This window comes from Callospermophilus lateralis, chromosome 11 (assembly GCF_048772815.1).
Source record: "Callospermophilus lateralis isolate mCalLat2 chromosome 11, mCalLat2.hap1, whole genome shotgun sequence".
NCBI lineage: Eukaryota > Metazoa > Chordata > Mammalia > Rodentia > Sciuridae > Callospermophilus > Callospermophilus lateralis.
Genome location: NC_135315.1, coordinates 5,992,818 through 6,006,595, shown reverse-complemented (window position 1 = coordinate 6,006,595; position 13,778 = coordinate 5,992,818). Strand labels below are relative to the sequence as shown.

General features: G+C 41.5%; 1 protein-coding gene across 1 annotated transcript in view; it reads left to right on the top strand.

Annotated features, from left to right (window-relative positions):
• The first annotated feature begins 1,010 nt into the window (after window positions 1-1,010).
• Window positions 1,011-13,778, top strand: part of Nup85 (nucleoporin 85) — a 29,684-nt gene continuing 16,916 nt past the window's right edge. The window contains exons 1-5 of the mRNA XM_076871029.2: window positions 1,011-1,101; window positions 4,406-4,499; window positions 5,928-6,090; window positions 9,955-10,025; window positions 12,685-12,728. Coding sequence (XP_076727144.2) covers window positions 1,069-1,101; window positions 4,406-4,499; window positions 5,928-6,090; window positions 9,955-10,025; window positions 12,685-12,728 — 405 coding nt within the window. The 5' untranslated portion in view covers window positions 1,011-1,068. The remainder of the gene's footprint in view (window positions 1,102-4,405; window positions 4,500-5,927; window positions 6,091-9,954; window positions 10,026-12,684; window positions 12,729-13,778) is intronic.

Here is a 13,778-nt window from a genome sequence, read left to right as displayed (position 1 = left end):
TTCTTGCTAAATTGTTGAGGCTGGCCTCAAACTGGTGATCCTTCTGTCTCAGCCTCCCAAATCGTTGGGATTAGCAGGTGAGAGCCACTGTGCCCAGCTACATGAACAAATTCTTTATAGAATGACAGGATTTTATTAATCCATTCTAATTTCCTTTTCGCCAATTCCTATAGGTCATTTGGAAAAATCTCAGGGAAAGGAAACGTTCCCACAGGTAAAACATGGATACATTTGTCTTGTTTTCAGGGGCCAAATTTTGTTCTGAAATAAAAGCTGTTACATTTTCTGGTATTGTTTCTTAAGAATTACTTTTAAATCACTAATTAACTAAAGTTGGGTCGTTTGGAAGTTTAGAATCAGAACTATTCTTGCTTGATGTGTTACATACTATTCAAAAAATAGAAATTTAACTCCTTGAAGTTTTTCTGAACTTTCGAATTTTGCACAATTCGCCAGGGTTCCCCGACTTCACAGCTTTGCCTGCTTCTCCACGGAGAGGGAACCACAGCAGTCTTTGTGTTTAACTCAGCAAGCCCAGCTGCCTCCATTTGGGCCACGTGCGTCCTGCGTTTTCAGGTGGGAGTGGCGGCGGCTGCCTTTGAACACAAACTCCGTTACACGATCGGATTTTGAAGAAGCGGCTTCGACGAGACTAACGCCCCAGACCAGGACCCAGCGAGCCCAGGCAGCCGCCGACACCTGCGGCTGAGACTCCGCGGGGCTGTGCTAACCCACGCGCGCCCCGCCGCCCCCGGGGCCTTCTGCTGCTCGGCGCGGGGCTGTCCGCGGCGCCGCCTGACCCGCCGAGAACGTTCCGAGAACGCTCCTCGCGGACTGGTGGTCTCTGGCGCTGTTTTTCTTGGCGAGCTGTCGCGACCGGGAAGGAAAGACGCCTAGAAAGCCGCTAAGGAGCGGGTCGTGGCTGAGACGAAAGGCCTCTGCAGCGCCGGCGCGCCCGGCCTGCAGGCGTCGCAGGGGGCGCCCGGGCGGGGTCCTCTCTCGCAGGCGGCTCTGAGCGGGAGTCTGGAACGGGCAGCGCTGGCGGCTCCGCGAGGTCCAGGTGGCACCATGGAGGAGCTGGACGGCGAGCCGACAGTCACTGTAAGGGCGCCCGGAACGGGCTCGCTTGCTCGGCACGAGGACTGCGTCTGCGTTGTCGCTTGAGGCTGGCCTACCTCCCCGCCGGGCGCAGCCCGCCTCCTGGACTGAAGTGTCCTGAGCGGAGGCGGCCGGCGTTGATTAGGGAGAGGGTCGGGTGGTAGTGGTCACTACCTTTCGGCGCCTTGGTATACTCACAAACCTCGGCCTGGAGGCCTCTTGTTCCCTTGTCCTTCCGACCTATTTTCTTGGTATCCTCGAGGGCATTCCAGCGAGCTCAGATCAAGCAGAGGACCCGGGGCTTTAAACTTTCCAGCCAAACTAGGCTCCACATCACAGCGCCGTGAACTTGCCTTTCACCTATCGTGCTGTGCGGGTTTTACGGTTATGAAACGTATTTGTTCTCTTGCAAGACTGTTTTTATTCATTTCCGCTTGAACTCTCAAGAGAGTATGTCAAGTGTGTATGATCTGTAATAAAGAAATTCTTGAGCTTTAGGTAGGAGATGCCTTCCATTTCCGACTCCTGCAATGCTAGTCTCTTCCCCGCTTTATTTGCTGCTCATTTTTTCAAATGGAAGCTCCAGCAGCCTATCTTAACCTCCTTGACTAGGTCAAATATCTGCTCACTGTAGCTTTTCAAAAGTTCTATTTTATTTTATTTTATTTTTTGGTACTGGGTAGTGAACGCAGGGGCGCTAAACTTCTGAGTCACATCCCTTTTTGTATTTTATTTTGAGACAGGGTTTGCTAGGTTGCTTAGGGCATGGCTAAATTGCTGAGGCTAGCTTTGAATTTGTGATCCTCTGGCCTCAGCCTCCCGAGCTGCTGGGATCACAGGTGCATGTGACCTTGCCTGGCTCTTTTGAGACAAGGATTTCACTAAGTTGTCCAAACATGCCTCATAATTAAAATTCTGCCTCAGCTTCCCAAGTAGGTGGAGTTACAGGAGGGTGCCCCTGTGCCTGGCCTTTAAGTTTTACAGATACTGTTCTACATTGTGTCTATGATCTAATTATTTGTTAATTTCTGTTTTGGTGCTGGGGAATTGAACCCAGGACTTTGTGCATACAAGCAGGCATTCTATCACTAAGCTAGACTCCCCCCCAAAGGTTTAGTTCATTTTTGTGTATATTGTGAAGTCTTTTTTTTTTTTTTAACCACTGAGTCTGGTAAAACCCGTGGGTGCTTTACCACTGAGCCACATTTTTATTCATTTATTTATTTATGGTACTGGAGATTGAACCTAGCCCTTGTGCATGCCAGGCAAGCACTCTACCAACTGAACTGTATCTCCAGCCCCCACATTTTTTAAAAATACTTGTTTTTTAGAAGTAGTTGGACACAATACCTTTATTTTTGTTTATTTATTTTATGTAGTGTTGAGGATTGAAACCAGGGCTTCACATGTGCTAGATGAGCGCTTTACTGCTGAGCCACAATCCCAGCTCCCACATTTTTGAGACAGATCTTTCCAGGTCACTGATGGTCTCACTGGGTTACTGAGGCTGGCCTCCAACATGATCCTCTTGCCTCAGCCTCCTAAATTGGGATTATAGGTTTGCATGACTGCTCCCAGCCTCTTCTTGCTTTGTTTGGCTGCATTAGAACTTCCTAAGAACTGAATATACTTGTATCAAGACTAGACTATTGACAGTCAAAATTCATTGTCAAAAATATTTATGGTATGCCATCTGTACCAGTCTCTTTTAGGCAGTGAATGAGAATCCTAGAGTCCCCTGATCCTGTGAGCTTTTGTCTACTTACAGGACAGATAATAACCATGTAAGAGAAATCATTTGGATGCTGACAGAGATGCAGTGGTTCAGAGGAGAGTTCATGGGAGCTTGGGTTATACAGGGTTATACAGATAGAGGTGGTAAGTGGTTAGAACCGGAGTCATTGGTGGATTGCATTTCGGTGCTGAGGGAAAGAGAAGAAGCATAGATTATTTCTAACAAGTGGGAACACTGTTCATTTGTGAGTATGGAAAAGGTTCTGGGCTAAGGATGGACATCACAGAATCCTTTTTTTTTTTTTTTTTTTAACCTGGGCATGGTGGCACACACCTGTGGTCCCAGCTGTTGGAGAGGCTGAGGTGGAAGAATTGCTTGAGTCCAGGAGTTCAAGACCTATCTGGGCAAACATCTTATATATGTTTACTTTTGGGGCTGGGGTTGTAGTTCAGTGGTAGAGCATTTGCTTAGCATGTGTGAAGCACTGGGTTTCATCTTGAACACCACATAAAAAGAAGTAAAATAAAGGCATTGTGTTCATCTATGACTAAAAAACAATTTTCAAAGATTTACTTTTTAGCTGTTGGTTATAGATATAGCTCTATAGATTAATCTTTGGATTAGGCAGCTTCGTGTGTGAAGCTGACACTCAAAGAGATTGGCCTGAGGAAAAAAAAAAATCACCATTACAGAGATGGCACAGAAGCTATAGAATTGGAAGTTTCTTTTTTTTTTTTTTTTTTTCAGTAACAGTTCAGTTATTTACTTATTTTTCATTTTTATCATTTTTGTGCTATTGGGGATTGAAACCAGGGCCTTAAACATGATAGGCAAGTGCTTTACCATTGAGCTATACCCCCAAGCCCCACCTAACCTTTCAAAAAATTTTATTTGAGGGCTGAGGATGTAGCTCACTGGTTAAGGGCTTGCCTAGCAAGTGCAAGGCTCTGGGTTAAATCCCTAGTACTCCCCCTACCCCCCCACCAAAAACAAACAAAACCCTTCATTTTTAAATAATTTGACACAGGGTCTCACTAAGTTGCCCAGGGCCTTTGACTTTCCATTCTTCTACCTCAACCTCTTGAGTACTTAAGATTATAGGCATTTGCCACAGCTTCTGACCTTTTATTTTTTGAACTCCTTTTTCCAAACCATAGATTGCTAATTACAGAGTAAGAGTTGATGAGGGTGAACTGGACACAGTGATGCAGGCCTGTATTCCCAGTTGCTGAAGTGGCTGAGGCAGGAGGATGGCAGATTTGAGGCCAGTCTGGGCAATTTCTTGAAACCCTGTCCCAAATTAAAAAGAGTAGGAGAAATAGCTTAGTGGTCACATGAGCATGACTGACTCCAGTAGTGGGGAGCCGGGGAGAAACCAAGTTGGTGTATAGCTTGGCAGGCAGGGTTGAGGTGCCCAGCAAGGTTCGGGGAGTCAGTGGTCCCTGAAACTGGGCATGTGGATTAAAACTTCATAATTTTCATAACCACTGATTTCTAGGATTGTACTTAAAAATCAATTGAAAAGCAAAGCCTTCAGTAGGAGTAACATTTCCTACTCTTATTTTTCTCTAGTTGATTCCAGGTATGAATTCCGAGAAGAAGCAAATGTGTTTTGACTGGGGTCCTGGGGAGATGTTGGTGTGCGAAACCTCCTTCAACAAAAAAGGTAGTCATTTTTTCCTACTAGATTATCTTGGCATATTTGGTTGTTTTTCTTTGATGTTTGACTAGCAGAGACATGAAACGATTGTGCTTATTTTGCACCATTTTCATTTTAAAACTAATTGATTTATGAGACCTGGAAGATGTTAAGTCCAAGGGAAAAAAATGTCTCCTTGTTTTATGGGAAAGTTTTTTTTTTTTTTTGGACTAGGAATTGAACCCAGGACGCTCTACCACTGAGCCACATCCCCAGCCCTGTTTTGATTTTGTTCAGAGAGAGGGTCTGAGTTGCTTATGACTTGGCTAATTCACTGAGTCTGGCTTTGAACTCACCCTGCCTGAGCCTCCTTAGTCACAGGCTTAGATTACAGGCTTACAAGTGTGCACCAGCTCAGAAAGGATTTCCTTGATGTTTTAAAACCTCATCTGTTCTTTTCCCCTTTTCCTTTCTTATCTTGTGCTGGGGGTCAAACCCAAGGCCTTGCAAATATAAGTCCCCTTGTTGTGAACCTTAGGTCCTGTGGCCATCACTTTTGCATTCACAGTGTGAATTGAATGATGGTTTTGTAGAAATGGTGGTTTATATCCACAGCAGAAGAGGTGCAGATGGCTTATCCTTGGCTTGGTTTTCCTAATTTCTGTCAATGACTGGTCATGGATCTTTTAAAAAATTATTTATTTATTTTTTTTAGTTGTAAATGGATCTTTTATTTAATTAATTTATTTATATGAAGTGCTGAGGATCAAACCCAGGGCCTTACACATGCCAGGCAAGTGCTCTACCACGTGCCACAACTCCAGCCCCTGATCTTTTTTTCCTGCTACACTTTTTTTTTCTGTGATGTTGGGAATCAAACCCAGGCCCTTACACATGCTAGGCAAGCGCTCTACCATTGAGCTACATCCTCCAGTCTTTCTTATATGGTACTGGAATTGAATCTAGGGCCTTATACATGGTAAACAAGTGCTCTACCACTGAGCTATATCCACAGCCTTTTGTATGATTGTATATCTGAATGATTTATAAATGGTAATCCATATTACTTTATTTATTTTGCTTCATTGGTTGTTTTGCAATGTTGGAGGTTAAAACCACAGCCACACATGCTAGGTGAATATTCTAATACTGAGCTACACCCCAAGAGAGAGAGAGAGAGAGAATTTTTTAATATTTAGTTTTTAGTTTTCGGCAGACACAATATCTTTGATTGTATGTGGTGCTGAGGATTGAACCCAGGCCACATGCATGCCAGGTGAGCGCGCTACCGCTTGAGCCACATCCCTAGCCCACATTTTAGTTTTTATAAATGAAATCAGTAGCACACAAGCTAATTTATAATTAAATAACTCAATTCAAATTTTTAGGATGGATTCTCTTTTGGAGGTGGTAATGATGTTAATGTTTTTTCCTGTTTTTTTTTTTTTTCCCCAGAAAAATCAGAGACAGCCCCAAACTGTCCCTTTATCTATATCATCCGGAAAGATGTAGATGTTTACTCTCAGATTTTGAGAAAACTCTTTAATGAATCCCACGGAATCTTTGTGGGTCTCCAGAGAATTGAAGAAGAATTGACTGGAAAGTCCAGAAAAGCTCAGTAAGTAGGCTGTTGGTAGATGCTGAAGTTTATAGCTTTATTGTGAAAAGCCATATGAAATGCATTCTTATCCTTTTGAGTGATGAAAGGGTTGCCTAAAGAAAGGAGTGACTCCTGGTTCTGGTGTATGGCCTCCCCATACACTAGAATACAGGTCTCACAGGAAATGTTCATATGCTGTTGGTTGACTCTGAGTTGCTGCGCTTTTGCTGTTTGTATTCCTACTTCATTTACCCTCCAAAGAAGGCAGTTGGGCCAAATCAGCACTTGAGAATTATTGAATGAGGTCCTGTTGTTTTAAGATTTGTTATCCAAATGGCAGGGATTTTTTTTTTTTTTTTTTTTCATTACTGGGGGTCAAACCAAGGGCCTTACACATGCTAGGCAAGTAATACTCTACCACTGAGCTCTGTCCCCAGACATTTTTATATTGAGACAGTCTCACTAAGTTTGCCAGACTGACCTTGTGATGGTCCTGCCTCAGCCTTCCTAGTGTTGCTGGAATTGTAGGTATGTACCATCACGCCTACTTTGTTTAGTCTTAGAAGAATTACTTTTGAGACTTTTCTTAACATTTGAGACAAGAAAACTATTGTTTTCTAAGATTAAGAATTTTTGAGGGCTGGGGATGTGGCTCAAGCGGTAGCGCGCTTGCCTGGCGTGCGTGCGGCCCGGGTTCGATCCTCAGCACCACATACAGACAAGATGTTGTGTCCGCCGAGAACTAAAAAATAAATATTAAAAAATTAAAAAGAAAAAAAAAAAAAAAGAATTTTTGAACATGTTTCAAGGCTTAACTCTCTCAATATCAGGGTATTAACTTGTTAACTGCAAATTCTGGGTCCCACTCCAGATCATCAAAATGAAAATCTTTGGGGTTGTTTCTGAAAATCTCCAGGTGATTCTTAAGCACACTGGAGTTTGAGAACTTCTATGTTAGGTTTTTATTATGTCTGGTCATATTCTTAGGGCACGGGCATTTTTTCTATCTTACTTCCTAGCTAAGCTTTTCACAAATGAGTCATTCTGGGCAATACCCTAATCAATTGTGTGTGTGTGTGGTGGGGGAAAATATCACTGGTTTAAGAGGCTGTAGTATGGAATATGATGACTCAGAAATCTGTTACTATTTCTAGGAAAAAATATTAAAAGTCCTGTAAGTCCTTGATGGCAGGGGAACTTGTCTTAACTTCTGTGGATTATCTGTTCCTTCATCTCCAGTGTGTCAGTACAGTTGGTATTTTGTATAGTATGTTCAATGAACGAATATGTATGTGAATGTTCTAATTGTGAGAAGCTAGTTTTGTCCACAGGGACTTGCCCATTACCTTGTTGTTTGGCTAGGTAAATTAGTCTTGTCTGAGCCTTTACTGAGTCTGTTTGTCTGCCTGTCTGCCTGCCTTTCTTTTTTTCCTTTCTTTTTCCTTCCTTCCTTCTGTGGTGGAGATGAAACCGAGTGCCTTATGTATGCTAAGCAAGCACTGTACCACCAAGCTCCATCCCCAGCCCCCTGAGTCTTTATACTCTTTACTATAAAATGGGCAATAGTGAGGATTGGGAAGATAATTGGGAAATTATTTTACTCTGAATAGACCATTTGCAGAATACAGGTACTATTTTTGTTTTGTGTGTGGATGGTACTGGTGATTGCACCTAGGACCTCACACATGCTAGGCTAGTGCTCTAACACTGAGTTACATATATAGCTCTTTTAAAATCTTATTCTTTTTTTTTTAATATTTATTTTTCAGGGCTGGGGATGTGGCTCAAGTGGTAGCGCACTCGCCTGGCATGTGTGCAGCCTGGGTTCGATCCTCAGCACCATGTACAAATAAACATGTTGTGCCTGCTGAAAACTAAAAAATAAATATTAAAATTCTCTCTCTCTCTCTCTAAAAAAAAAAATAATAAAATAAAGAAAGAGAATCAATAAATGTGATGGAATCAAACTAAAAAGTTTAAAAAATATTTTTGAGTTGTAGTTGGACACAATATCATTATTTTATTTATTTATTTTTATGTGGTGCTGAGGATCAAATCCAGGGCTTCACTCGTGCTAGGTGAGCGCTCTACCATTGAGCCACAATCCCAGCCCCAAGTCTTATTCTTTATTATTATTTCTCGGAGGCACTGGGGATTGAACCCTAGAGTGTTTTACCACTGCAGTGTATCCCTAATCCTTTTTAAAACTTTTTTAAATCTTAAGACAGAGTCTTGCTAAGTTGTTGAGGCCTGCATTAGCCTCCTGATTCACTGACATTGTAGGCATGTGTCACTGTACCCAGCTCTCCATCCTCCCCCCCCTTTTATGTGGCACTGAAGATTGAACCCAGTGCTTCACTGGTGCTAGGCGAGCACTCTACCATTGAGCTACAACCCCAGCCCCTACAGCCCAATTTTGTATTTGATTAGAGACAGGGTGTCACTGAGTTGCTTAGTTCCTCGCTGTTCCTGAGGATGGCTTTGAACTCTCAATCCTCTTGTCTTAGCCTCCTGAGCTGCTGGGATTACAGACATGCACTACCATGCCTGGCTCCCCAGCTTTTTTAAAAAATTGTATTTTGAGGGCTGGGATTCTGTCTTGGCCGTGGAGCACTTACTTAGCATGTGTGAATCACTAGGTTCAATCCTCAACACCACATAAAAATAAATAAATAAAATAAAGGTAATGTGTCTCTCTACAACTAAAAATATAAGAGATTATAATTTTGCCCGTGAGTTTGTGTGTGTGTTTCTTAGTCTCTTTCTTGACCTTCATACTTTTGAAGAATATTGATGACTGTTTGGCTTTGTCAGATTTTTCTCCTAATTGACAAAGCATGTATAGCATTTGTTACCAAGAACACAGAAGTGGAGATGTGTCTTTACACACAGGTTCATGATACTGATGTTTCATTACTGAGGATGCTGACCTTGATTATGTGGTTTCTGTTGGGCTTCTCTGCTGTCAAGTTACCATTTTTCCCTTGCTGCTAATATGTGTGTGTGTGTGTGTGTGTGTGTGTGTGTGTGTGTATGTATTAGGGGTGAAAGTTTGAGACTATAAATCCTATTTCTCCTCATTTTTTTCACCCACTAATCTTTGTGTCCATCAATGTGTCTCATCTGCAGTAATATATCCAGGTGCAATTGTGCCTCCTGTAATCTCAGAGACTTGGGAGGCTGAGGCAGGAGGATTTGCAATTGTTCCAGGATAGCTTCAGTAATTTAAGGAGGCCTTAAGAAACTTAGTGTGACTTTGTCTAAAAATAAAATATAAAAAGGGCTGAGGATGAGGGTCAGTGGTAAAGCACCCCTGTGTTTAATCCCCAGTACAAAAACAAAAACACCTAAAATCATCTGCAATGATAAACATTAGTGTAACCTCATGTTTGTTTTATTCTGATTATATAACAATAATTATTATTATTTTTAAAAAATTGTTTTCTTTAGTTATACATGGACACAGTGTCTTTATTTTGTTTATTTTTATGTGTTCCTGAGGATTGAACCCTGTGCCTCACACATGCAAGGCAAGCGCTCTGCCACTGAGCCCCAGACCCTAATAATTAATATTTTAAAAATATTTTTTAGTTGTCAATAGACCTTTATTTATTTATATGCAGTGCTGAGAATTGAACCCATTGCCTCACACATGCTAGGCAAATGCTCTGCTACTGAGCCACAACCCCAGCCCCTCTATCGTAATTATTTATTTTGTCATTCAGATTGTTCCAGCTTTGGAGCATGTGAATCTCTTTCAGGTTGGCTGATGCCCCCCACTTTTTTTTTTTCAGCAAATTCCTTTGTGATTTGAGTGTTCCCTTTCTGATATCATGAGATGTTCCAAGCTCATCTTGTGTATGTCATTTCATTTTTTTGTAGATTGGTTCGAGTGAGTAAAAACTATCGATCAGTCATAAGAGCCTGTATGGAGGAAATGCACCAATTTGCAAGTAAGAATTTTGTTGTGTATGTGTGTGGTCATATTCATGGTGTCTATTTGGCTACAAATACTAAACAGTAAAGTCTGATGTATTTTCAAATTCTTTCCAATTTTACACAATTCCTAATTTAAAAAAATTTTTTTTAGTTGTAGTTGGGCATAATAACTTTATTTTATTTATTTATTTTTATGTGGTGCTGAGAATTGAACCTAGTGCCTCACACGTGCTAGGCAAGCACTTTACTGCTGAGCCACAACCCCAGACCACAATCCCTAATTTTTTTTTTTTTTTTTGGTACTACAGATTGAACTCAGGGGCACTCGACTACTGAGCCACATCCAAAGCCCTGTTTTGTATTTTATTTAGAGATTGGGTCTCAGTGGTTGCTTAGCACCTCTCCATTGCTCAAGTTGGCTTTGAACTCATGATCCTGCTGCCTAAGCCTCCCAGCCACCAGGATTACAGGCTTGCTCCATCAGGCCCGGCTAATCCCTAAATTTTTGATAATAATCTAAAGTATGTTTTTCAAATTATAACATATTGACAGTGAATTACTTATTGAAGGTGGCAGGCTAATAAACAAAATTAAGCCTCTCTGAAAATTATGTTCCCAGTTCTCTGACCTTGTTTATTTAAAGTCACCATAACCATGAGAATTACATGATTCATTGGTACCAGGATCAGTGTTTGTTTTCCCAGGGGCACCTAACCACTGAGCAACATCCCCAGGCCTTTTTAAAATTTTAATTGTTTAAAGTTTTATTTATTTTTCCTTGGAAAAAACCATAATGTCACACAAGTAGGTAACACAATTTTCATGGTAATACTCAAGGAGAAATTTGATATCAAGAACCTCTCTGGGGGCTGGGGATGTGGCTCAAGTGGTAGCGCGCTCGCCTGGCATGCGTGCGGCCCGGGTTCGATTCTCAGCACCACATACAAACAAAGATGTTGTGTCCGCCGATAACTAAAAAAAAAAAATAAATATCAAAAAATTCTCTCTCTCTCTCTCTCTCTCTCTCCTCTCTCACTCTCTATTTAAAAAAAAAAAAAAAAAAAAAAAGAACCTCTCTGTCTTATGGAATGGAACTACAGAGATAGTAATATTTCAAATGCTTTCAGAAGGGGAAACTACTATAAAACTCTTGAGTTATATTGTAACTCTACCTGCATTTTATTTTTTATTTTGAGACAGAGTCTTGCTAAATTTCTGATGCTAACCTCAAACATGCAATCCTCCTGCCTCAGACTCCCAAGATGCTGGGATTTTAGGCATGTGACACCACACCCAATTGGATGAGTCTTCAGTTTTATATAACATAAAGTCTTTTTCAGGGTGTTTTAGTCAGCTTTTTCGCTGCTTTAACTGAAAGACCCAACCAGGGCAATTGTAAAGGAGGAAAAGTTTACTTGAGGGCTCATGTTTTCAGAGGCCTCAGTTCATTGATAGCCGGCTTTATTCCTCAGGGAATAAAGGTGAGGCAGAACAACATGGTGGAATAGTATGGTGAAGGGAAGCAGCTCTCATGCTCATCAGAAAGCAAAGAGAGATCTCCACCTGCCAGATACAAATATATACCCCCAAAACACATCCTGAATGCCCATCTCCTCCAGCCACACCCTACCTGCCTTCCTAACCACTCAATCCCATTGAGTGATTAATTCACTGATTGGGTTAAGACTCTTGTAACCCAATTATTATTATTATTATTATTATTATTATTTATTTTTTAGTTTTTTAGGTGAACACAATATCTTTATTTTGTTTTTTTGTGGTGCTGAGAATTGAACCCAGTGCCTCACACATGCTAAGTGAGCGCGCTACCACTTGAGCCACATCCCCAGCCCCCCAATTATTTTTTTCTTGAACTTTCTTGCATTGTTTCACATGTAAGCTTCTGGGGGACACCTCACATCCAAATCATAACACAGAGGCTTTTTTTTTTTTTAGTGCTAGGGATGGCACCCAGGACCTGGTATATGCTAGGCAAGTACTCTGTCTATAGTGCGTGCCACCACAACTGGAATCAGAAGCTTTTAAGGTGGCTGCATTATAGTTGAAAGTGCTGTTTTTTTTTTTTGTTTTTTGTTTTTTTGTTTTTTTAAAGAGAGATGAGAGAGAGAGAGAGAGAGAGAGAGAGAGAGAATTTTTTAATATTTATTTATTTTAGTTCTCGGCGGACACAACATCTTTGTTTGTATGTGGTGCTGAGGATCGAACCCCGGCCGCACGCATGCCAGGCGAGCGCGCTACCGCTTGAGCCAGATCCCCAGCCCGAAAGTGCTGTTTGTAGCCTGAGTAGTTTTGTTTGAGAGGCATTGAAGTACAACAAAGGGATATGAGACATCAAAAAACATGTAGAGCTGAACACAGTGGCACATGCCTATAATTCTGGGCAATCTCAGCACTTTAGCGAGGCCCTCAGGAATTAGTGAGACCCTCTCTCAAAATAAAAAATAAACAAGGGGTAGGGATGTAGCTTGGTGGTAAAGTACCCCTGGGTTCATTTTTTAGTATCAAAAAATATCTAGAAAATGATGGTCATTAAGAGAAACAAAGGCACACGCTATAGAACTGACATATGAAGTTAGAACAATGGGAATAACATTTCCATAGCATAACATTTCATTTCCATAGCTTGCTTAAAAATGTTTTGTGTTTTGTTAGTTGCTGCAAAGGATCCAGCCAGTGGTCGCCAGTTCAGCAGCCAGGTAAGGGGGAGCTGCCTATCGTATTGGCATTACCATCTATTTGAGTCCTCAGGACCCACTTAGGATAGCTCTACAGTCACTGTTAGGGTGGAACCCTTTCTTTCCAGGTCTACGGGCAGCCATTTGGGGCGATAGAGATCCTGCTAGACATCCTTCAAGGTCTAGCACATTGGAACACAAGGATCACCTTGATAAATACCATATGAGTTTTCAAAGAACTATAAATCCTAAATACACAGTATATATGACTTGTCACTTGAGACGGATAGTTGTATGTTTAGAACCAGTGCTTATTATCATAAAAACAAATCATGAACTCAGAATCTTTGCTGAGTGGCAAATGGTTATGCTTAGGTAGAGCTGGAAGATGACTTGCCGAAATTTTCTTTCTTTGGTAGACTCTTGTTTTTTTTTTTTTTTTTTTTTTTAAAGAGAGAGTGAGAAAGGGAGAGAGAGAGAGAGAACTTTAATATTTATTTTTCAGTTTTAGGACACAACATCTTTGTCTGTATGTGGTGCTGAGGATCGAACCCGGGCCACACGCATGCCAGGCGAGCGCGCCACCGCTTGAGCCACATCCCCAGCCCCTTTTTTTTTTTTTTTAAGAGAGAGAGAGAGAGAATTTTTTAATATTTATTTTTTAGTTTTCGGCGGATGCAACATCTTTGTTTGTATGTCGTGCTGAGGATCGAACCCGGGCCGCACGCATGCCAGGCGAGCGTGCTACCTCTTGAGCCACATCCCCAGCCCAACTCTTGGTTGTTTTTTTTTTTTTTTTTTTTTTTTTTAAAGAGAGAGTGAGGGAGAGAGAGAGAGAGAATTTTAATATTTATTTTTTAGTTATCGGCGGACACAACATCTTTGTTTGTATGTGGTGCTGAGGATCGAACCCCGGCCGCACGCATGCCAGGCGAGCGCGCTACCGCTTGAGCCACATCCCCAGCCCACTCTTGGTATTTTTTAAACTCAGTAGTCAGTAGGGAAAAGTGTCCTATCTCTCGTCTACAAAGTGTTTATTTTCCTCTTATGAACAAGGGATGATGGTGTCTG